The 25816-nt window shown below is 38.2% G+C and overlaps 1 protein-coding gene and 1 long non-coding RNA gene across 3 annotated transcripts in view; one reads left to right on the top strand and one right to left on the bottom strand.

Annotated features, from left to right (window-relative positions):
• Positions 1 to 10083, top strand: part of VAV1 (vav guanine nucleotide exchange factor 1) — a 65283-nt gene extending 55200 nt beyond the window's left edge. Inside the window, exons 19-27 of the mRNA XM_026679553.2 lie at positions 1238 to 1283; positions 2351 to 2487; positions 4614 to 4679; positions 5264 to 5295; positions 5877 to 5993; positions 7048 to 7135; positions 8352 to 8466; positions 9371 to 9522; positions 9893 to 10083. Coding sequence (XP_026535338.1) covers positions 1238 to 1283; positions 2351 to 2487; positions 4614 to 4679; positions 5264 to 5295; positions 5877 to 5993; positions 7048 to 7135; positions 8352 to 8466; positions 9371 to 9522; positions 9893 to 9946 — 807 coding nt within the window. The 3' untranslated portion in view covers positions 9947 to 10083. The remainder of the gene's footprint in view (positions 1 to 1237; positions 1284 to 2350; positions 2488 to 4613; positions 4680 to 5263; positions 5296 to 5876; positions 5994 to 7047; positions 7136 to 8351; positions 8467 to 9370; positions 9523 to 9892) is intronic.
• A 6050-nt stretch (positions 10084 to 16133) lies between these two features.
• Positions 16134 to 25802, bottom strand: LOC148132357 (uncharacterized). Of its 2 annotated transcripts, XR_015747888.1 has the most exons (4): positions 25408 to 25802; positions 20498 to 20595; positions 19509 to 20012; positions 16134 to 18993 (listed from the first exon to the last, which is right to left on the bottom strand). It is a non-coding gene; the product is annotated as an uncharacterized LOC148132357 (long non-coding RNA). The 2 variants fall into 2 exon arrangements; XR_015747889.1 differs by lacking the exon at positions 25408 to 25802 and having other exon boundaries at positions 20498 to 22447.
• Between the last annotated feature and the right edge of the window lie 14 nt (positions 25803 to 25816).

A 25816-nucleotide genomic window follows, 5' to 3' on the forward strand; every position in this document is an offset into this window, starting at 1 on the left:
GGAGTGCTGGGTCTTTCAGGCCGAGAACGACCCGGTCTCTCATGGCCTCATCTAGGTTGGCAAATCCACACAAACCTCCAAGGTCCCTCAGGTCAGCCACGAATTCACCGATGCTTTCGCCTTCGCGCTGGTCTCTTTGATAAAAATCATGCCTTCGGATAAGAGTTGGTACGGCCGGAGCATAGTGGTTTCGGAGGATGGGAGCTAGGTTGTCCCAATCCATTGTTTTGATGTTGCGGGCTTTGCTAGCGCCTTGGCCATTTTGAAAACGGCGGGCCCACAGTGCGTCAGAAATACTGCCCGTTTCTTGCTGCCTGTGGCGTCTTTCAAGTTGTTGGATTCCAAAAACATTTGGAAACGATCAATGTAGGACTCCCAGTCCTCACTGGCTGGGTTAAATGGTGCGGGTGGCGTGGTGCTGCTGGCCATTTCGCTGGTCGTCTTGGCGCCATTTGCCGCGTGCTGGTTAGTCTTGTTGTCTCAGAATCCCATCCTCGTTGCCAGTGTTAAGTTCGGTCAGTGGGTCCCATGAATAGATGAGGCGAGAGTAGTGAACAACAGCTCTTTATTAAGCAGCTAGATTCTGAGACAAAACCCTAGTGCGCGGCAGCTCTTCTTATAGAGCTGGCCGCGGCTAGGCAGCCAATGACAATTCTTTGAGTTTGCTGCGCTTGGTTTCAGCCAATCGTGGCAAACCCTGTATGAGCCAATCAGGAACGTTCAAGCCATCCAATCACAATCCGTCTTGTCTGGACCAATATGAACGCAGGGTTTCGAGCCTGCTAATATGGAACACCCAGGATGCCAAACTTATGTGCCCAAATCCATATAACTGAAACAGAAGGATGATGGGATTTGGTATAATTGCATTCTTTTTGCAATAACTGGGAGAGGAATTCAACTTGTTCCATAGCTGGATCTTCACCTCCATTCTGGAAAGGATATGAACCCTTACTTTCCAGTTCAATTTCTATGACAGAGATTTGCCTTCATGCTATTTGTAGAATCTTCCTCTGTGTGAGCATTTTTAAATATTACATGTCACCATGGCAAAACAGGCAAGAATAGACAAGAAGAAAGGTCTACAGGCCATTGTTAGCAAATGACTGTAACTTAAAATGTGTACATTATGTAAAGTTAAGGAATCACATAGAAGCAATCTCCAAGTAGGGCATTTTTCTAGATTTGCGACTCCATTTTTACTGTTTGGACCTAATTTTCTGTATTTTTGGTGCAGAATAAATCCAACAGACAAACAATGGAAAGAGACAAAACAGATCTAGGTAAGTTATTGTTTTTATCCTGGCAGTTAGTTTACAGAATGATAGTGAAGAACACAGAATAATGATATTTGGTTGTCATGGTAATGGGGATAATAACTGATGGAAGAGGAATTAAATAAAGTTGGACCTTATAGAAAATACAATATATAGTTCTGTTAGGTTCAGCTCAGAAATAATTAAGAGCAATTCCAGTGAGATTCTCCTCCCCTAATCGTTTTGCCATTATTAAAAGACAGAAAGGTTCTTGTTGTGTCATCTGTTCTCCATCCCATTGATGGCATTCTTTTTATTTTACTGCTTCAGAACAAGCAAAAACTGGTGGGGCCACAAAATTAGCAAATTAATAGAAAATGAAGAAGCTAAAGTGCTTTGGAACTTTAGAATTCAAACAGAGAAGCACTTATGACATAATACCATAGACTTAATAATTGTCCATAAGAAAGACAAAAAAACATGCAGAATGGACATTGCAGTACCTGGGGACAGCAAAATAGAAATGAACAAGAGAAGATAACAAACTACAAAGACCTGCAAATAGAAGTAGAATGAATATGGCAAAAAAAGCAAATGCAGTATCAATAGAATAGAGATCTTGGGTGCAGTTTCAAAATATCTGGAGCACCATTTGAACACCATCAGCACTGACAAAATTGCCAACAGTCTGTTGCAAAAGACAGCTCTATTTGGAACAGCTTACATCCTTTAACGCCATCAAACAACATCTGTATATCCCAGGTCCTTGGCAAGGACTTGATAAATGGATAAAAATGCTAAATCCAGTCTAAACATCTGGCTGACTTACAACCAACCAAAATAATAATAGAAGTATATGCTCTCTGACTCTCACAGACTCTGTACAAGGAGATAAAAAAAACCTTTATGTTGGGAATGAATGATCCAGTTAGCTCTATCATTTGAACGCAGCCAATAATTGTAGTATTTTCATTGCCTACTTGTTCTTTTTAATTATTTGAAAAGATTCACATGTATGGAATGTGCAAAAAAAAAAATGAGATTTTGGTTTGTTTCAGACACAATTCAACTGTGATTATTTTTTCACTCTTCAGGGTTGCCCAAACTGGAAGTCTGCCAGGAGTATTATGGTGTCCCTCCTCCACCAGTAGCATTTGGTCCACCCCTGAGGCTCAGTGTAGGGGACATTGTGGAACTGAACAAAGCTGAGGCAGAACAGCTGTGGTGGCAGGTAAATGTCATTCCCAGGACTGTCAGGGGGCAGCCTAGGAGTGGCACCAGCAGGCAATGGAGGTGAAACTAAGATGACACTGCAGGTGCATATCTTTTATTTAAAATTGCCCCTGAAAGAAGTATGTAAATTGGTTCATCCCAACTGCCATATTAAAATACAAAATGCCAAAAGGAACACCGGGTTGTAAAGTATCTATTACAGTGATTTGACAGCAACTGTTTTCACCCAAGTTAGCTTGGGATCCTTTCTCCAAGTTGCACAAATATGCATTCCTTCAGTCTTGAATTCACAAAAGAAAATAGACCAATATAAATTGCATGGCTCTTATGACCAAGTCTTGTTCCTCTTCAAGAAGACTAATGTGCTGTCTTTACAGATTAAATGTTGGAAAGTTTAGGAAAGCAATTGGAGACTTCCCTTAGTTTTGTTTCCTTCCCATTGTCACCTGCCAGTAGAACAAACATCCACATTAATGTGAAGTAAGGCTGGAATTTCGGAGAAGATGAGATTTAAGTTTTGCATATTCTGATTTTGTGTTCTTATGAATGCGCTGAAAGGAAGAGCAACTATTAGCTAATGGTCTCATTTTGGGCATGGTATTAAAAGACACAGGATGTGGGAAGAACAGGATTGTGGAATAACACTAATGTATAGAAGTAGTCCATTAAACAATTGACATATATTAACGAGTTGCAAGGAGATGTGGAAAGGAGATTTCCTATTGCATTGATCAGTGCCTTCTTGTGTCTGTTACCCATTTTTAATACGATAAATCTATGGTTTAAAAAAAAGACATTTTTGAGAAGGGAAATATAAAGTGGGTCAATTGCAACAGAGTGAAAGGTCATTCTCAACAAATATTAGTCCTGTCTTTTTTATTTGGATGGTACACATGCATGGCTCTTTTCTTTCTTCATGCTGAACTGAAAATTTAAAAATAGTCCTTGACGGTGTCATCAGCTGCATCATCAACAAATCATCATAAACTGTCCTTTCTGTTTTTATACTATTTATTTTTAATTGTGATTTTCATATATATTTTTTATTTTTATGTCTAGTGTCTTTATTTGCTGGTTGTATGCCCAGAGTTGCTTTTGGTGAGATGCATAGCTATACACATTTGATTAATAAAATAAATACATTCAGCAATATTTTTGTTGGAAGAAAACATTACTTTAAAAAAGAAACATCTAGGAATTAAGTAAAACTCTGTGTGGGCTCAGGATGAGAAGCAGAGGCAGTATTCAACAGGTTCTGACCAGTTCTGGAGAACGGGTAGTTGAAATTTTTAGTAGTTCGGAGAACCTAGGAGTGGGGTGGGAATGGAGATTTTACAGTATCCTCCCCCTGCCACACCCACTAAGTTATGCCACGCCCACCAAGCCACGCCCACAGAACCAGTAGTAAAAAAAATTTGAATCCCAACACTGATGAGAAGGTGGTAACATCATGAGGAAGAACCTTTCAGAACACTTTGTGACACTTTTTGTGCCCTGGTCATGATGATGAGCTCTTACAGAACGCTGCCTGAAGGAAAGTAAAATCATAGAGGAGAAGATTTCAACCTTCCTTGTTGGTTCTTTCTATCAATCTTCTTCTATACAGTGCCTCTAGATCTACTCTATTATAATTTAGGCAATCAAGCTGGCTGGAGATTTACTCCAATATGTACATTTGAAGAAGACATGTTGCTTTAAGTTTAAATTATCACTGACATATCAGAGCATCAAAGGGAAAGGCTCAAGTGGCAGGCAACACTCATACTTCTGAGCAGTGCTTTGAGATTGCTTTTCACCATCTATAGGCTTGTTATTATCTCAGAACAGTTGCCTATTTGCTTGGTTTGGAAATGAGCTTAGTCAAGAGTTCAGCTCTCTATTCAAGTATACTAAATCTGACATCAAAAGCTAGCTAACTTATCTATTTTAATGGCAGACACAAGTGAATAAATTGACAAAATTATTTAGGGCATGTCAGTATAGTTCTAACATAAATTCTAGTTCTGACATAAAATTATTGTAATTTTTTCCCATTATATAACAGCAACCTTTGCTAAATCAGCTGAAAAATTACACTTGAAAAATTCTATCTGATATGTCCTTTGTTTTCAATTTGGATTGCAGGGAAGGAACACATCAAGCAATGAAGTCGGCTGGTTCCCTTGTACAAAAGTGAAGCCTTATGTCTCTGTAAGTAGTATATCACTGGAGGTATTGGGATTTGGACTTCTTTATGTATTTGCTTAAAAGTCAGTAAGCACACTCCATTTGAAAAATGAGGACTTGGGCAGGAGTTATTAAGTCTCCTAGCTGATCATTCTTCGCTTGCAATAATGGCTAATGTAATATAGGCAAAAGGTTGTGAGCAAGGGAAGGTTGGTATGGTAATTCCCTTTGGAAAAGTGTCTTTAAATAATTTTCTATGATTCATTTTTTTCATTAAACACAACTTTCCTCAAGAAAAACAAACACTTATTGTTCGATTGCGGGAAAAGAGACTCGAGACCAATGTGACAGTTCAGCTCTTTATTTGGTATATAGATCTGTGCTGGACCTGCGAGCCGCGGCAGCCCTTCTTATAGGGATTGCCGGTGGCTCGCATCCAATGATGGCTCTTTGAATCTCCCGCAATCGGCGCGGCCAATCGCGGGTGATTCCTTACGAGCCAATCACAGTAGTTCTTTCCACCAATCACAGGGTAGTCCGTTTGGGCCAATCAGGTGAGGGTATTCCAAGAATGCTAATATGGAACACTTATACCTTTTCTTCCCCAGAGTCCTCGTCCAGATCTCTCAATTTATCTTTGGTAAGTATTAATTCAGATTTCCACCATCTTGTTAATCATGTTTTCATTCTGTGCTGTCATATGAAATGTGAATGCCTTTTATTTGCCTTAGCTGGGTTCAACTTTGGGGATGTATCAATGCCTATATTTTCAACTGCATTCAGTATACTTTTCCACTGCAGGTAGATATGATGCAGTATTTGCTCTGTGAATTTCCCAAGTTTGTTATTAAATACATTTTCCCACTACATAGTGTCATACTTGTGACATTGTCACAAATTACTAAACGCTTCCAGAAGGGTATTTTTTAAGTGCAATCAACCTGATTCATTCACAGAATGTTATAGATGCCCAAAGAATGACCTCTTCTATTTATACCTGTTCTATAATTCCATCGTACTACTTTTTTTTCTTCCTTTTTTGAAAACAAAAAAGAATCATTGTTATTGGGAAAGTTGAACTACCTATTTGATTCTTTTGAGAGGTAATAGCTGGATCTGTCCACTTGGAAGCATTCTTGTCTCATTGTGGTTATACGGAGTATGGAGACACCCAGTGACTAAGCATTGCACTGCTAATAAGAAATAACCCTCCCTATACAGGTATGCGGGACCCATGGAGCGGGCAGAAGCAGAACAAATCCTTGCCAGCCGGTCAGATGGAACTTACCTGGTGCGGCAGAGAATCAAAGATGCAACTGAATTTGCCATCAGCATCAAGTAAGCCTAATTCCTGTCAGAATTGTCTATGGTAAGATCATGAAGATTTGGGTGTTTACAATAATAAAGGAGAAGGTCCAAGAGAATTGAAAGGAACCAAGAAACACATAGTATATTTTTCCTATATTTTGCTTTTCATTAGAATCTTGTGACTCATTTCTTTGGATGTTACCATATTTTCTTTCTCCATAGCACCTATAGTTATAAAGGAGGATGTAACTCTGGTAGAATATGTGTTATGTTTGCAAAATGTTCCATGTTGAATCCCATATGGAACAGAATTAGCATGGCTGGAATTAGACTTTCTCTGAGATTCAGGCCGGGTTTGTGATATGCCAAAGCAAAGATATCAGACGTAGGATCAGTTTATGTTTTCACTAATTTTAAGAACCCTCATGAGGCCTGGTGCAAAGACTGTTTTTGGTACCAGAATCTAGCTGAGTTCAGCCAGAGTGAATGCAGTCATTGTGTAGCTCCCTGTCAGGATTCAGTCCTACCTAGGTCTAAAACTGGAATCTCAAAGAGGAACAGAACTCCCCATCAGGCTGCCAGGATCTTGAGGAGGCTTTGGAACCTGACATTCCAGCTTCAGAATCAGCAGTTTCCAAATCAGATATCAAGATCTTGAATGCACACACAAGGTCTATGCATCATCCACAAAGAAGATGGCCCACAGGTAGGAACTTCATCAGTTTATTCAGAAGGCAGCTCATTATATAGTTGCAAGATATGTAAATGCTAAGAAAGAGATTCCAGATTTTACTTGGCTTTTTATTTGGACTAGGCTTTTTGCTGAAACAAAGACCTGCCATTTTAGGCAACTCAAGCAATGTAAATACAGACTCTAGAGCCATTTTTTGGTTTGTTTTCAACTTGACTATTGGTTCTATCAATTTGTATTTGAATGAGATGAGTCCTTGGCCTCTCCTACAGTTTAATTCTGTTCAGTTTACAGTACATCTGTTTTCATCCTGTGAACCTGTGTTATCATTGCTTATCATTCAAAGGAAACCTACTGTTAAAAGCTACTGTTATATGTATTTCTTGTCTACAGGTTCAATGCTGAAGTCAAGCACATCAAAATCCAGACCAAGGAGGAGCTGTATCGCATTACAGAGAAGAAAGCCTTCAAAGGACTTGTAGTAAGAATTGATCTTCACCACAATTATTTTTGCAGCACAAGTGAAAAATGAGATTAAAGTAAAAAAAGAAAGAAAAGAAATAAGAAGGAAAATTGAAGGGAACATAAAAATTATAGTACTTCTAGGTTTAGAACAAGTAGGGCCTTTGATAAACTCAGTGCTCTTCTCCCCAGCATTGTTTCTACTCACTATTCCTGCAAACTATCTGAAATTGGTCACCCAAATAGGTAGATAATAATATGAGCCAATTAATGCTTCCTCGAACTGACCTGTAGAACTCAAAAATGGCCTGTCAGTGCCCCATATCCCAAACTAGTGCAGATGCTGAAATAGAGAAAAATATCTCATCCAAAGCACTCTACAAGAGATATTGCTTAAGTGAGTGTACCTCCCATCCTTATTGTGACTGTGAGGGATGATGTTACCTTGACCACTTGAGAACATTGCTTTGTTGTGCCTTTAAAACATCAGCATATCCTAGTTTTATAGGAAGGCACTTTTCTCCCAAAAACTCTAAAAATAGTTTTGTTGTTGTTAGTTGTGAAGTCGTGTCCGACCCATCGTGACCCCATGGACAACATAGAGGTGCATATATTCAAGCTTGACAAAAAGAAGTAGAGCGTCTATGGGAAAGGGAGGAAAGAAGTTTGCTTGACCACAGGAAGTAGGTGAGGTGGAAGTTCCTGTCAGTGAGAATGCAAACTGTCCACAAGCTGTGTTTAGCTGTAACATTGCAGGAAAAAGAAATCCAGCTTTATGCCAATTTCAAATAAATGAGTGCCCTCAAAAAAAAAAAAAAAAGATTCATCTTTTGAATGAAACGGTCAGAGGTGGTACAGTAGTTTAGCAAATGACAGAAATCTCCTCCATTTCTATTTTCTCCATTCTAATTGGCAATCTACTGTGGATACTCTTCATTAAAATGAAACCCAAGCTATGGAGAGACTATGCATCTCTTATGCAGGATATAATACTGTATCACCACAGAGCCAGTTTATATTTCTCTATTTGTAATGCAAAGATCAAGGAAGAAACTCTGGAAAGTCTCATTAAAGTGTCAGTTCAGAGCAGGATCTAACTTGCTGTGTTACATTGTCATAAGTGCTTTCCTTTCATGTCTTTCTCATATGTATGGGCTGGATACATCTTGCTAATGACAAATGTATGTCTCATGCTGCCGCCTTACTTCAAAAACACTTCTCTGTTTTATTCTTAGGACCTGGTGGAGTTCTACCAAGAAAATTCATTGAAGGATTGCTTTAAGACTCTTGATACGGTTCTGCAGTTTTCTTTCAAAGAGCCAGAAAGTAAAATAGCATCCAAGCCACCTGGTATGTGATTTAGACCTTTACTTTCAAAATTCAAGTGACCTGATGTGGAACAAGAATTAACTAGAAAAGCAATGGAGATCATTGTGTGGCTCCACTATCAGATTTGCATGGTGGCAGTGCACAGGTATTCTGTGGTGGAGTGTAATCTAGACTCCCAGGAGGGACGGAGTACATTCCAAAGGAATAAGAGCCAGCAAAATTTAGATAGTTTGGTTGGGAAGAAGAGGGCAACTCCTGGACATAAATAATTTCCTATCTTCCTTCAATGGTTATTTGCCTTTTCCTTTACCCCTTAGTCTGCCACATCTCAAGAAGGGGGAAAGTACAAATTGAGTACTATCTTCTATAAACTATGCAAAATATCTGTTTTGATCATGTGCTATTCTGCATCACAAAGATAAGTTGTCTTCAAGGCCAGTTCAATTTTTGGTGACTTCATGAACATGTCTACATAGTTTTCTTGGCAACGATACAGAAAGTTTGCCATTGCAGTTTTTTCTTTTAATTTTTCAATCTGTCTTATATTCCTGATGGTCTCCCATATGAACTGACCCCGCTTAGCTTTTTGAAATTAGCCAAGGTTGGCTGTGAACTTGCTAGACATTCTCTATCTTCCTCCTGCTTGCTAAATCCTATTTGGCTCATATAAGCTCCCTCTTAACTGGCCATAGCACAAGAGATATAGTTTTACTACTGTGGGCTTATGTCTCCTACAGAGAAGTTTGAAATGAGGAAAGCTCTGCTTGTTGAGATTTTGCAGGCATACATTGATCCTCAGACAGCATATGACTCGGTCTTCTTATGGTCATGCTATAAGAATCATAGAATGATTAAGATTCTCTGCATTTCTAGGGTCTTGGTGAATCTTCTGATTACTGCTAAATCCATATTGTTTCTTTGACAGGAAAAAGTCTCAAGTACTTTGGCTCAGCCAAGGCTCGCTATAATTTCTGTGCACGAGATCTGACTGAATTGTCCTTGTCAGAGGGAGACATCATAAAGATTCTCAGTAAGAAAGGACAGTCAGGATGGTGGAAAGGAGAGGTCTATGGTCGAGTAAGCATCTTTGCATCCATATAAGTGTGAATTGTTTGATTGCAGAATTTAGGATAGAAATGGGATTCATATGCAAACCGATCAGCTAGTTATTTGGACCTGCTGTGGTATATTCCCTTGAAGCAGGTGCTGCTAAAAAGTCAAACTTTCAATTAGGATAAGCTGTGGCTGCAAATCTTAGGCTCCTACTGCTGGATGATTTGGTAAAAATATACGTTAACAATTTAGTTTAGATTTTAGAAAATGCTGGCATCAATAGAGGAATAGTTAACGTTTCAACAGCAAGGATCCATGACTCTTCTCTTGGCTTAGAATATTTTCATTGTTTATTGGATTCTAATAAGCCTTTGCCTATCTTTTCTCCCTGCAGATTGGCTGGTTCCCAGCAAATTATGTAGAAGAGGATTATTCAGAATATTGCTGAGATCACCACATTCAATGCAGCATTTTTCTCACGTGCAAAAACTATTATTTATGAACTCTTGTTTCTCTTGCTTCAGATCCTGCCCACCTCCACCCATTACATATTCTTGTCTAATAAACTGGGTACTGTAGAAATAACATCCTGGTAAAGTGTGTGTCTGTCCCTGTTCTAAAGAGGAAAAAATATTGTAAGAATTCACAATACAGAAACTATTTTCTTTAAAATCTCAAAATTACTCATAAGAACAATAGGTTGTTCCTTTTGGATATCTATAGTAACTGCATACTCCAGCATGGAGTTCTTTTTGTTTTTTTGAAATTTTCCATTATCCAACAGACTGTAGAATGCTGTAGAACTATGCTTCGTCTGAAATCTGGGTTGCAACTTCTCCAGTCTTTTATTCATTACTGGTAATGAATAACAAAGGAAATAGTTCATATGTGGCACTAAAACTCCTGGGATCTTCCGGCTTAAACCAGGCAATAATTATATTCTTTCTGTGGAAAACAGCTTTGTAAAACCAAACACTTTTTTCTGAGTTGCCAATGTTGTACCATGCATATGGATTATCCTCAATTTAATATCTAGGATTTCCAGTTTAGATGCAAATAAAAAAGAATAAACTGGAACAAAACTTTTACCTGAAATTAAGTGGAATTAGCACAAAATACATATACCACTAGGCTATATGATTTAATGATGATATTCAGAATTAGAGTATTTTACATAGTCTTCTGAACTATAATTTCCTCTGAATTCTCTTTTCTGGGGATACTATCCAAGAAACATTTAAGATCTCTTATTGTTTAAAAGCATTAAGAAGATAGAATAGATGCTGCTCAGAAGAGCAATTCCTAAATTATGGAGCATATTTTAGCATGACGATCGAAGCAACTATCATTTTATGCTGGTATCTAAGTTAATATCCATATACAGTAGTGTATTGTTCTGGTATGAAATTATATTTGGAAAATATATCTTAGAAGATTGTTTTTTTAATTCCTCTGAACCCAGTTGCATTCAATTTATTTAAAAATATATTCAAAATTAGAATTTTCTTCTGGCAACTACTCTGTAATGGAACTCTGCTTTGTCCTTTCCTTTATCAAGGATATTTAAGCAGAGACTATGTATGCAGTATTAATGACATTCTTGCAACAGAAGGCTCGTCTACATGGCTTTCAATGCAGTTTCATTTTGGTTTATGCTGTTGGAAGAAATTTTCCCGAGTTCATTCCCAGCTGGGAAAAAACACAGACGCAGAAATGAATTCCGAAGCAGCTGCCAGAAATCAATCAACCTTTATTGTCAGAGTACAACATGTGTACGAGATTGGCTGAGCCTCCCTTCGTGCAACCCCCCCAACACAACTCACTAGTGAAGACAGAAGTCCCCAGCCCAATGAATCCTACTAACAAACACACATTCTTGTTGCACCATGTGGACTTGCTGCACAATGCACCGGCTCCACAAGTCTATTATACTATGTTGACATGAAGTTATTTTCCGTTCAGGAGTCTGACAGCCTATGGGTAGAAACTGGTCTTCAGCCTGTTGGTGCAGCTGGCTATGCTTCTATATCTCCTACCCGATGGTAGGAGAGTGAAGAAGTGCTGACTGGGGTGTGAGTCATCCCTGAAAATTTTCTTCATTCTTCCAAGGCAGCGAGCCCTAGTGAGGTCATCTAGTGGTATCAGGGAACAGGCCACAATGTTATGTGCTGTGCTCACCACCCTCTGTAATGTCTTTCTATCCGCGGCTGTCAAGCCAGCATACCACACCGTAATGCAATATGAGAGGACACTTTCTACAGTGTTCTGGTAAAAGGAGGTCATCAGTTGTGTTCCACTTTATTCTTTCACAAGACCCTGAAGAAATGGAGTCTCTGTTGGGCCTTTCTGGCCACCTGGGTTGTGTTGATTTTCCAGGTAAGATCTGTGGCATTCTTTAATGAAGGATGACAAAAAGCAGGTGTGACACAGCTCAAGCATCTCCTGGGTTGCAATCCAGCTTGGGGTATGTGAATCTGAGCCTTTTATGCTTAATTCCCCTTTGAACCTCCTGCAGCTTGATGGGTTTATTTGTGTGCCTCTAGTTCAGGGGTCTGCAACCATAAACACTCAAAGAACCATTTGGACCCGTGTCCCAGAGAAAACACTGGGAGCCAATAATTTTAACAACTGGTGTAACTGGGTGGGCGTGGCCAACTTGACATCACTCACTCCCACCCACTCACCTCCTGCTCTGGAATATGGAGCGAGTCTCCATCCCCCTCCCCATCATCCTTACCTTTTCAGGCCAGGCAAGGAGTGATGGGGAGGGGAAGGGAGGGGCCAGCCAGTGGTGGGATCAGCCAACAGGGAGCTGCAGCAGAGGACCAAAAGAGCCAAATGTAGCCACATGTGGCTCCACAGCTGCAGGTTGCAGACCCCTGCTCTAGTTAAAGTGATTGCCCTAGATCCTGTCTTCCTGCCTTAATGGGTTAATCCTGTCCCAGGACCTTTGTCTTTCTTATCCTGGGGGTTAATCTTGTCAGGAGGCAGGAAAAAGGGAGTTTCAGTTTTCCCTTGAGTTTATTTTTAGCTTGATTCTCCTTTTCTTAATAGCTCTACTTAACTGTTTCTATTGTCAGCTCTGTTAGCAGGGCTGCTGAGTTTTCTTTCAGTTGGTGATTCTTGGTTTTCTTAAAGGGGGAAGAACTAACTTGAGTTTTTCTTGGCACTGTTTTCTGAGGTTTCTGGTGCTATGAGGTTTCTGGCACTATCCTTTTGGGGTATATTTCCCACAATGCTAAATTGGATCAATGTATGCCTAGATGACACCAAACCTGTCATCTAAACTCTTTTGGCACTGAGCAAAAGCACTTAGACTTATATACTGCTTTACAGTGCTTTGTAGGCCTCTCTAAGTGGTTTACAGAATCAGCATATTGCCCCCAACAGTCTGGGCCCTCGTTTTACCAACCTCGAAAGGATGGAAGGCTGACTCAACCTTTCCTTTTGAATGACTTCAAATCTTTAAAATAACTTTTCTAAGTATTAGTCACTGCATTGCACTATATACAGTATAATTGCACCATTTCTTAGAGATAAATTTGGAAATTATCTGAAAAGAGAACTCCCTCTATTGTGCCATTATCTGAACTTTTTATATTTATAATTATAATATTGCCAAATATGATCATGTCAAATTTCTCTTCCATTCTTATTCTAAGAGTGTAGGATACAAAAAGTTATGCCACAAACTTAACGTGACTCTTTTTTATTCCATTCCTTTGTCACTAAAAGAAAGAGACTCACTTATAGAAATTCTGGAAAGAGATCTAAGTAGAGACTGTGCTAAAGACTGAAATACTGTAGAGATTTGCTTATGGAAGGCACAAGGAAGAAAAAAGTGAGATAGGTGACATTTAGCAAACAGTTTTTTCACCCAGTGAGTAGTGGAATGAGTAATAAATCATGCAAGAGACAAAAAGACAGGAAGGGCTGAAGAGACATATAGGCAGATCCTTTCTGACTTCCTGCTCCATTATATCAACTTATTGTCAACTGACAAGTGAATATTATCAAAATTTCTTAGGTACAAGTATCCCTTCCTTCCTAAATAGGAAACTTGAATTTCATATTTTGTAGTATACTAGTATATACAGTATATTATTGTTCCTAGGAAACTTTTGTAATTTACTGACCAACAGGAGGCAGTGTATGATCAGTTTTGTCCTTATTGGGACTCCTTGGGTACATGAAACCATTATACCTAATGTGAGAACTTGACCAGGAATTGAATTCTCAGGCTATGGCACTTTATAGCATACCCTGCTTTATAAAACCCCTCCCTGATTTGAAGGTATGCCACGTTAGCATCTATTAGAGGTTAAATAAGGACAGTGTGTATTCACTGTATAGTTCACATATTGTGTTTATTCATTACCGATTCTATTATTTCACGCTAGTTTTAAGGATGAACCTTGAGGAAAATATAAGTGTAAGCATTGGGGGCTCCTGGTCAGTTTTTCATCGTGCAACTGCCTTGTTTTATTCCTATAATCTTAATGAGAAATAACAGGTGTAATATTTTCTTTGTAATCCTCAAATGCGGCATTCTCTTTCTATTACACAAAATCCACAATTTTTCTAATTTTTTGCCTCCCCGCTTCATTAAGAAAGGAAAAACAGAGCCACTGTGAAGAGGTTTTTAACTAATATTAAGAGCTAGCTCTTAGAACAATCCTAAGCATATCCAAGATTATTTGATTATATCTCCCCAGATACTTCTTTTTCTATAGAATTGGAGATCAAAGATTTTGGTTCTCTCTCTTATTTTTGGAGAAAATATTCTGAGCAGGGCAATATCCTACTCATACAAGGACCTATCTTAATTGAAAATTTACCAGTGTCATCAAACCAGCCTGTCTTAATTGGAGGAGGCATTATTAAATGATTTCAATTGTCAAAACCTCTCTCTTTGTAAATAAAGCCAGAAATTTATACTGCTGCAAGATTTGATATTTTTAAAAAGTAAATTCTTTCAGTAGTAACCTGCCCACATGTAACATCTTCCTAAATAAATAGCCCATAATTCTCCAAAGGTAAAGATTGCATCTCCAAGAATTCTTAAGATGGCACAATCAACATATTTATCTGGAAGACCCAAGTTGAAGAAAGTTAAGCTAGCTCATGTAAGTGGTTGGTTTAAACCAAGTTGTGCACTTTCCCAGGTGGATTTGGGAACCATATCTCTCATTACTTCTTATTGCACTTAGGGGGGCAAAGGCATTCAATAAAACAACATCCTTTTTATTGTGAGGCTTCTCTATGCAATCTGAGAACACAAAGGGAAGTAAGCCTGATCAAACAATCTTTGTTGGGTCATGAAGAGTCAAACATAACTGGACAAGATTTTATCTGCCCCTACACTCTTTAAAACACTAGGTTTTTTAAATTAAACACCAGGTGTTGCTGCAATGTCTACAAGAAAAAAAATTGTGACAGAATTATAGCTGTCAATTTGTGCCAATTTTTGTAGATAGAACGATCTTTGGAAAATGATACTTACACACATTATTATTGGCTTTCCACTCATATAAACCAGGGAGTGACCCTAACTGTTTAAGAACATGTATTTTCTTAACAGGGATGTTTTATCCACTATTAATGTATTATAATGTGCCAGTACTATTTTTTATATATTGTAAATATATTTATTTTTATTTATTTATTTTTGTCAATTGCTTACAAGATAATAGGTATAAATAAAAACATAGTTATGAATACATGGATACATATAAGAAAAATAAAAGAAACAATAGGACAGGGACAACCTACTTAATTTAATCTATTCAATCTACTCTGCAATAATCTTGCAATCTCTTTCTGTGGGATCTGGTGAGATATTTCTGTGTAATCCCTCCCTCTCAATTCATTTTATAAACTTTAACCCTTAAATTTCTAGAACAGCCACTATGAACAACAATAGAAATGGATATAATGGTTTCAATTATTCATCAACCAATCCTAATGTGCATTATTACAAAATTCATATTTTTGAATTATAAATTTGCCCATCTGACTTATGGTTTCATTCAACTCAGATTTATTTATTTGTTTATTCATTCACTATTAAATTTATATGCTGCCTATCTCACTATCCAGAGCAACTCTGGGCAGCTTTGTGGTTTTCCTGCAAACTATTTAAGAGATTGGGTTCAAAGATTTGTGTGTCTAGTCCTCCACCTTGCCATGGGAGTACTAATGTTGTTTCTTCTACTCCTCTGTGAAATTCTCTCTCTTTTTATACTAGTCACTTTTTTGAGCACACAAATAAGCATAAACAGGAAATAAAGGTCAGTATAGAGCCAGGGCAGGTGGGAGGGCCAGCAGCTGATCATTGGAGAGAACAGGTTCACTCACAGATGATTGTCGAAGCTACTGGTTTGGCCAATACCACCACTGACTGTCATCAACAGTGCATCCAATCCTATTGTTTGCAGTCCCTACCAGAGAAGCTCTAGCTCAAATATCTCACTACATATAAGGACTCTGTATTAATAGGTACAACCTTACTCCTGTGACACTATAGCTACTAGTGCCAACAGACTCCGTGTTCAATCAGATTACAGATTATTTTAATTAAAATAAATTCAGATAAAAAAGTGTTACTTAACAGGCATATCAAAAAGTACCTGACCACTCAACCCACTACAGCACAACCAACACAAGCTATGAAAAACTGCCATACATCAAAAATATCTCAAAAATACCCAACAAACTACTATAGCCACATGGCTTCACCATAGCACACAAAGCAACTATAAAGCCCTCCAAAACATATTAAGTAAACCTGAAGACTCGTTGAGTCCCAGAAGAAAGAACAGGAGTCTTCTACAGCATATTGTATAAGGACTACAACAGCTACTGCATAGGACAGATAAGAAAGAAGACTAGCAGAGGTCATCCATGAACACTAATCAGAAGACATGATGCAAACTATTAATTTCATGATGTGAAAACTATACTCCCACTAATCAACCCAAAATTGCATTTGGTGTTTTTTTTCTAAGCCACATCACATCACATTGCCAGTTCATATTCAGTTTAAATACTGAATAATAATGATCACTCTTTCAATATTTTTTCTAGGATATCCAGCTCAATTTTGGGTTGTTAACAAATATGAGCAGCATTCCCAAGTCCATTCAATTTATTAATAAAAACATTGAAGATTACAGTGGCTATGACTGAGCCTTCTGGCACCTTGCTTCATACCTCTCTCCAGTTTAATGAAAGGCCTTTGAAGTATACTTTTTTGAGTATAATCTTCAAGCCAGCTATGAACAAACTTAGTTGTGATGCCCTTAGACCTATGCATAACTGGCTTCTTGTTATGAATAGCATGGGGTATATTGTCAAATGCTTTGCTGAAATCAAGATACATTCTATCCAGCCTTTATCAGAAGTTGGGCAGATCGTCATCGAGGTTGTTCACATCTTTGTCTCAAAAATAAATTTCTACTATCATCACTATTGCTTTCCTTATGGAAATTGCTTTTTGTTTCAGTTTCTGTTGTAGTGTCTCTTTCATCTGATGTAATAAAACTGCTTTGTCCTCAGGTTTCTAGGCAAAAACTGGCATGGCTAGATTTCCAAGGTCAGAAACTCCAATAAGGAGATTTTTAGGAACTAATGTTATGAAATAATTCCCACTACTACAGTACATCAAATGCAAGTCCTATTTATAGTGAAATCAAGGTGCAAATTCTTGCTCTTCTTATTCCATTTGTACTGTGTAACAGATTTGAAGCCACTCTTTTGGAGGGGAGGGGCAATTTCTGTTTGTCTTATTTTGGTATGAGACTTTCCTTTTGTTTGTTTGTGAACCTGCTGAGAACTGGCTCTCTCATGAGGAATAGTCACTTGCTGTTCAAATCCTCTGAATATTTCTTCAAACATGGCAAATAGAACTAAGATCGTATTCACAAACAACTGGAACCATGCCACAAAATGTTCATTCTATCCATTTTCATGTAAAAAAGCTTTAAAATTTTCTTTTTTGTTCCTTTTTAGCACGCTCAGCTGAGCCAAGTGCACCCTGTTGACAGAGAGAACATTTGATAGCCTATCATATTTACTTGCTGAACTCCATGGGCAAAACCCCTCTTATTGCTCCCTGGACTTGCTGTCTTATATTCTCCAGTTCCTGTTTGAGTGGTGTATAGCAGTCATTCAGTTTTTATTTCCTAATGCTAATTGTTTATATTGGGTAGGGTAACCTACAATATGTGTGCAGTGCTGAATGTAACCTCACATATATACATAAAAGATTTGTTTATTTTCTCTCTCTCTGGCTGTTACGGTTTTCTGCAATAATCATGTATTTTGTCATCCCTGAGGATCTGGGCCATGACAACTATGTGACTATGCACCACTAACTGGATGCAAAGAAAAAATACAGGACAATAGTGGTAGTAGTAGAAACTAATAAGGTTTTCAAGGAAGAAAACTCCTGTGAAAATTGTAAAATCAAAATTTTCAAGCTCTTTCCTTGCATGACTTATCAATGGGACTACAATTTTACAATAAGGATTATGAAGCTCACTTAAGTTTTTTTTTAATTTCACAATTTTCATCAGTTACAATCCATTACAAAACTTGATTATTCATAGCAAACAGCTTGTTGCCTTGGCACCTTTGATGTTTAGATAGATGTATCAGAACCAGTATAAAGATTATGAGTGAAAACACTGATAATGAAACCAGTATCATTATCTTGAAAACTGTATAGTTATCACAAAATACTGAAGGAGGTCTAGCACAAATGTTGTACATCTGTTTGTGGCTTTGCTAATCAAGGTAAACTCTTACGACATACAGTTATCATTCTCAAACTTGAGTGTAAATTTGAGAGTGGAAACAAATGCCAATGCCCTATCAGACCAAGCTCTAGACTTACCTCTCCATTTTATTTGGAGAAACAGCCTTATAGGGTGCACCTAGTAACTCCCATCTCAGAAAAAGATGTCATTTCTCTCCACAAAGCAGAAAGTTACTTGGTGCCCTACCTCACCAGAAGGTTCTGTCAGTCATTCAGAGGTACAGGTGCTTACAAGAAGGGGAATCTCAGGCCTGATAAGAGCAGGACACAATAACATAGGGCTGGCGGGAAATGACAGCTGATGTCACGATAAAGTGGTACGGATGAGCGGAGCTTCGCAAAGTCCTGCCGATTTCTTCAAGCCAGGAGGCTCTATGGGGCCAAAAGTCACCCTGTAGGGGTTATGAAGGTAGAGGGGATGCTTTGGTGGTTGCAAGGAGAGTGCAGCCTCCCCATTTGACAAGAAAGCCCCTTTAACCAGAGGAAGAGAAGATGGCCATTATGGCTGAACAGAAGCCGTGACAGCTGAAACGGAAGAGAAGAAAAGATCCTGAAATAGTATGCTTGATATCGGTAAGAATTTTCTAACGTAGGCCATGGAATTTCCCCTATGGAAAGTGGAACTCAACTGAGGTGATTAGCAGCGACTAAGACCTGGACTGGAGCCACTGTCAGATCTGGAAAAGAAAGAAAGTAAATAATACTTATAATTATTGTGTGTATAAGACTTATTATTTGTATTTAAAAGAGATTGTACCCAGACAGTACACTTTTATTATGAATATGGAAATTTTATGTATAACAAAGAAAATTGAACAATTATTATTATTAATGATGATGATGATGATTTCAAGCTGTTTGGTAAAACAAAGTGAACTGAATTCATTAATTGAAAGCACAAAAGAATTTAGCCAGGACATGCACTTTGGAATTGACAAATGTGCAACAATGGCAATCAAAGCAGGCAAGGTCATAGAAGATGATGGAATAGAACTTGAAAATGAAGAAATGATAAAGGCAATGAAACCAGAAGCAGGCTACAAATACTTAGGGATTTTAGAAGCCTCTGATTTAATGCATAATAAAGTCAAGGTATCAACTTCAGCCAAGTATGTTCGAAGAATTTGCAAGATTTTAAAGTCCACATTGAGTGGTGGAAACATCATAAAAGCAATAAATATCTGGGCTATACCTTTGATTCGATACTCTGCAGGAATAATTGACTGGACCCTGATGGAGCTGGACAATTTGGATGGAAAAACAAGGAAGCTTATGACTATGAATCATGCCTTGCATCCTAAAAGTGATGTTGATTGATTATATTTACCAAGAGCAGAGGGTGGTCAAGGTCTCCTACAAGTAAAGCAGACTGTAGAAGAAGAAAGACACAGCTTGAATGACTACATCCAGAAAAGTGAAGAGCCAATGATTAAGGAAGTACATAAAGGAGGCCTTTTGAAGACAACCAAGTCAAAAGCTGAATACAAAAAAGAAGTAATTGAGAAGCGAATTGAAAATTGGAAAAGCAAAGCTATACATGGCCAATACCTGAAAAGTATTGAAGGCAAAGCTGACCAAAAGCTTACTTGGAATTGGCTAAAATCAGGAATACTGAAAAAAGAAACTGAAGGATTTATTTTGGCTGCTCAAATTGCATGAAGGCAAAGATTCAGCATGTCAACAGCAAATGCCTCCTCTGTAATGAGAAAGATGAAACAGTCGACCATTTAATCAGTGGGTGCAGCAAAATTTCACAAACTGGCTACCTAGAACGCCATAACCAAGTTGCTAAAATCATTCACTGGAAACTGTGCCAAAAGTTTGGATTTAAGTATAGTAACAACTACTGGGAACATCAGGTTGAGAAGGTTCTGGAGAATGAAAAAGTCAAGATCTTGTGGAACTTCAGAATTCAGACCGACAGGCACTTGGCCCATAACACACCTGACATAACAATAGTTGAAGAAAAAAAACACAAAGTATTGGGACTTACAAATTGAAGTTAGGACTCAAGCTGTTGAGCTACCAACCAGCCCCAAAGGGTGTGAATCTCACTAAAGATATAATCATCATCATCATCCCCCTGCCTGTGCCTGGACGGCTATCGGTGCGGTCCCTATGGGATTGCTGGTTTTTGGATCAGTAGTGGCTTAGCCACCATGAACCAACCCAGGCACTTACCATCACCAATGATGAGAAGAAATCAACAAAATTCCATATCGGATCGGTCGTTGCCTGGGTCAACAAGGACCACGTCAGATGCTATGGCTCCTGGACATCTGTCAAAAAATGGGCTACACAGCTCAGTTGCTGCTACTGCTGGGGAACCAGGTGTGCAACTGTAAAGTGACTGGGACAGAAGCACAAAACTTGGACAGCCAAAGAAAATCGAGAAATTATAAGGAGCAAATATCAATCCAAAATAACTGTTGGATGAAAAATTAAAGAGGCTATCTGTCTTAAAAGTAAAAGTCAGATTTCAAATGGAATAAAAAACAAAGCAGGTCATCCTTTCCTTTAAAAATGCTTTTACAGTACTGTTTTGGAATTCCCTCTTTGCCATATTTTAACATCTTAAAATATGGCTTAAAATGTATCTATTCAGCCAAGTCTTCTGTTACATGGGAATTGTGAGACTTTTTGATCTAATTTTATATTGCCTTATAATATCATAGTTTTTAATCTATTTGTGATTTTCAACTTTCTTATTTTGCTTAAATATCACAAACAATTATTTTTCATTATTCTCATTCTGATATTTGGATGAAAAGCAATTGGTTTTAAAATAAATACTGTTTCTATATATACTCTAAATTCTTCATATGATTAATACTATATTCAGAATAAATGTGTAATGACATTATAATTGTATTCATCTTTATGTTGTGTCAGTTACATAAAAGAAACATTTTAAAAAGGTTTCATATTATGTAGCATTTTGTTCTCTGCTTATCATTCCATTAAATCCTTGCAACAAAACCAGATTCATATGCTCAGAACGGTACAATTTCTTTCTTAAATTTATTTTGGAGATAAATATTCTAAAATCTAAAATAATCTAAAATCTCTCTGCCAAAAATATAATTCTTTTACACGTTATCTCTTCTTTACCAAAAATATAATTCTTTTACACGTTATCTCTTCTTTAATCAGCTCTTTTCCTGGTAGAAAACTATATCTTAGATATTGGAGGATTTTAACATTGTCATTTACTACTGAATATGAGCTGAATATGAACAATTAACATTAGTTAAAAATAACATTATATGATCAGATTTTACAGCATGCAAACTATTTCTGTTTCCTTTTGCACATTTAATCACAGAATTATTATTACTGAAAAATCTAAAATGGTTGAGGTGTGAACAAGCAGTGTTCAGACCTGTGTAAATGTGGAGAAGGTGCATTTCAATTTCAAAGCTAGGAAAAAGAAAAGAACACTCAATAGATCATTGACTTGAAAACAGGAGAAAGAGGTTTAAAACCCTTTGGCTGAAGCTGCATGCTACCCCTAGTTTTAGAAGCCAATGAAAACAAAGCTGGAGCGACTTGTTCCAATTTCCCCAATGTTAAAATAAGTTGATCTCAAGAAATCATGGCCATCTCTATATTTGCTCATACTTCAAGCATTTGTCTAAACAATTGCTCCAACTTCTTCTTAAGGAGTTGGTTTCAATTTGATAAGGTTTGAAGAAATTAGCCAAGAGATTTGGCTTGGTGGCAGATCTAGATAGTTTACAGTTCTCCATATATCTCAGCTTTAAACATTACAAAGCACAATATTTGTAGTTAAACATTTAAAATATAAATTCATTAAAAAAGAGTACTAGATTTCAGGGGCAATTTGAACATCATGCAGGATCCTAATTCATTTAATATAGTGACATTCTGGAGCAAACTCATCAGATTGAGAGGAAAAAACAGCAATATTATCTTGCCTATCTTGCCTCCAGTCTTTTACTACATAATTACCATGTTCTACTAGCCACAGTAGTGCAGTGGTTAGAGTGCAGTACTGCAGGCTACTTCTGCTGCCTGCCGGCTGCCTGCAATTTGGCAGTTCAAATCTCACCAGGCTTAAGGTTGACTCAGCCTTCTATCCTTCCGAGGCGACTAAAATGAGGACCCAAATTTTGGAGGGCAATATGCTGACTCTGTAAATCGCTTAGAGAGGGCTGTGAAGCATTGTGAAGCGGTGTATAAGTCTAAGTGCTATTGCTATTGCTTTTGCTATTCTTAGATTGATAGGAATAGGATAATTTTATCTTCTATTTTCACCAAATCCCACGTTTGGATTTTTTTTCTAGCTATGTTGTTTTGCCTTATTACTGTATCAATTTATGTGATAGCAAAATTCAAAAAAATATTTTGTACTTTTCTGTACCATGTGAAATGTATTTTGCAAACGATTTTTGTGTAGTAAAAGGCACCTAAATACTTTTCCTAACAAATGTATTATTTCATGCATTTCTCAAGTTTTGGATTGTGTCACAACTTTCTAAAAAAAGCATGACTTCTGTAAATATATTTTTCAGTTGTTCTTATTTAACCAGGAGCTTTGAAATCAGCATGTTTTTGGAGCGTTCTTTCATATTATACTCCAGCAGACCAACCTTGTATACAGTGTGGGAAGGAAAATCCATTTGGTTCAGTTCCAAGCTGGGAGAAAGATGCTGGAAACAACATGGAGGCTGACTGGAAAGAGAGGTTTATTGATGGAGCAGAACCAACAACCACATATGATTCTGGGCAGGTGAAAAAATGGAGATGAGAGTGTGTGGGTTTTTATATCTTCTTTGGGCTTTGTATTTGAGCTTCCTGTTCCTTTGCAAGAACGTGTCCTTTAATATTCTATTGGCTGTTATCAGATTCCTATGGGATCATGTAGGGGTTATGTAGGAGTCATAGCTGGCTCTATAGGCAAAAGAGGAACTGCAAATCCTGGGTGCTTGTCTGAGCTAATCTGCTCAACCTTTAGCTTATTGTTTTATTGTTTATCTGAGCTCCCAGGTTTCTGTGACTTTGAAGTTTGGACTGTTCTGGGGGTGGTGCAATGAAGGGGCTTGTGTTCTGAAAGGGTGTTGGGCAATTCCTATTGTGGCTAATGGCTTTTGTCCTGTGCTGGATCTTGGGTGAGGGGTTGCTTTCTAATCCTACCATTCTGCCAAGGAGTTTCAAAATATGTCTTGAATGGATTTCTCCCTGCAGTATTTGCTTTGCTTATGAATAGAGCAATCTAGATGCTTGTCTTCCTCTTTCAATAAGCTCTTTATCTCAAGTGCTGGCATCTGCTGTGGGCTATTAATTTGGGGGCTGCTTTCTGTCTTTAAAGAGCATGTTTCTCCATTTCTCCTTTAGGGGAATATAATATTCTGCCTTTTTAATATTTTCCAAAATATTTCATTCTTCTAGGAGGGGGCTTTCCACAACAGGTACGCCTCACTTTATAAATGATCGTTTAGCAACACCAATAGAAGTTACTATGGATCCCAAAAAGGTACTTACAACCTTGATTCTAAGTTTTGACAGCCACCCCACTCATATGGCCATGTGATGGCATTTTAGGCACCCAGCAATTGGCACATGTTTACAGTGGTTCCCAGCATACTCCACTAGTAAAATGTAAAGTGTCTGTTTTATTCTGTGAAGTTTAGAACAAAACTTAAATGTAGAACTTTCTTATAACAAGGAGTATCCAGCCCCCCAATCTAATTTTAAAATAAAAACCAAAGTTCAAATGTCTTACCTAACAGAATTATGAGGTCACACAATAAACCAGATATACCCTATATAGAACTTCAACTGAATATCATTTATATATCCCACATGCCTTCTGGGGAAAAAAAATATTTACAATCTTCCAAAAGGCCATAGGCATAAAAGCCACCCTCATCTCAGAAAGCAAGCTGTTCCAGAACAAGAGATGAAAAAATGGAAACGATCTGGAGACTTTTTAGTGATTCAATATAATAGAAAAAAAAATGAGCAGATGAATGAATGTAAGGAGACTGAGAAGCAGGCTCATCTGGGTAGGTGGAGGACCTGTCTATGAATACAGGATGTAGCAGTTTTATGTCCATTTAAGAGATTTAGTGCACAATGATGATCCATAAAAGAACAAGATGGCTAAATTACATCAGCTGACTAGGGCAGAGAAGGACAGACAACTGGGGTTTCAGCACTTGGGGCTTATTCTTACCTTTGCTTTACATTCACGTTATTTAGATTTTAACACTACTCATAGAATCATAAAATGACAGAGTTGGAAGGGACCTTGGAGGTCAATTGGTTCACCGTCCCATGAAACGTACTTCTGTTTTGCAAAAACAAAAAAAAATAGAAACTCCAAACATGTATTTTAGAACAGAGGTCTCCAACCCCCCGGGGCCGGTGGATCAGTACCAGCCCTGTGGCCTGTTAGGAGCCAGGCTGCTCAAGGGAACAAAGCTTCTTCTGCGCATACATGGGATCTCGGTAGCACAAGAAACCACTCGCCCCACAAAATATCCACGAAACCAGTCCCTGGTGCTAAAAAGGTTGGAGACCACCGTTTTAGAGCACATGGTTTTTTTCCAGCACTCCTAGTAAATTGTCGGGCAAGTGGGTACTTTTAGCCTCAACAATAGGCCCTTCTGTAAAATGAAATTTTGTAGAAGCAGAAAAGTGGATTCCCAGGCTATTTTCTGTAAAACTTTCTCAATTATCTCATCTCAGAGGAGACAGCAGTTTATCTTTGCCTTAAGAATCAGTCCTTTCTTGTTTGCAATAGCACACACAATACAGTTTTTCTCCACCACCTGCAATATTTACTTAACCTCAAGAAATTAAAACGTACGGAAATATTTTAGGTAGACAGGATTCTTCAGCCTACCCTTTCATGTGCCCTAATCTACGTTTCTACACTTCTAGATATTGTACATTGGTGAACTATCCCTCTTGGGGGAATTTAACTTCCGTTGACTCTCGAAAGCCGACGTCGTGTTGTTACTCTTTTTAACCATTCAAAATGTTAGCAAGCCTCGTTTCGCTTCCATTTCTCCATCTTCTAAGCTCCACTGAACTTCTCTTTTGTGAAATCCTCTTTTAAATACCTGGCCTTTCAGTCGGCTAAGGAAACAGGCAACTCACTGGATAGGGGCTCCGAAGGAAGCAGCCAAGCGAATAGCTTTGCTTCAACGGCTGCCAGATTTACAGGAGTAAAGCCCCTTCCCCACCCCCACCCCGTATTACCCTCAGCCGCAGTGGTATCACCAATGCGCATGCGCATCGGCAGCCACCGCCGGCTCGGACGGGCGTTGGGGGATGGGGAGAGAAACTTGGGTAGGCAAAGCAAGTCCGCGCGCGTCTCCATCCAACCAAGCGCGTCTCCACCATAACTCCTCCCCTTTTCAAAGGAACGCGAAAGAGCCTTTTTTCGCCACTTTATTGGCTGAGGCTAATGAAAAAGGTGGGACTTAGAAAAAAAAAAAGACAATCCATTTTCCTAAGTGGTATCCATAT

The sequence above is a fragment of the Notechis scutatus genome, chromosome 2, assembly GCF_049901735.1.
Source record: "Notechis scutatus isolate UNSWTSFEM ecotype Mainland chromosome 2, rNotScu1.2, whole genome shotgun sequence".
In the NCBI taxonomy this organism is placed as follows: Eukaryota; Metazoa; Chordata; class Lepidosauria; order Squamata; family Elapidae; genus Notechis; species Notechis scutatus.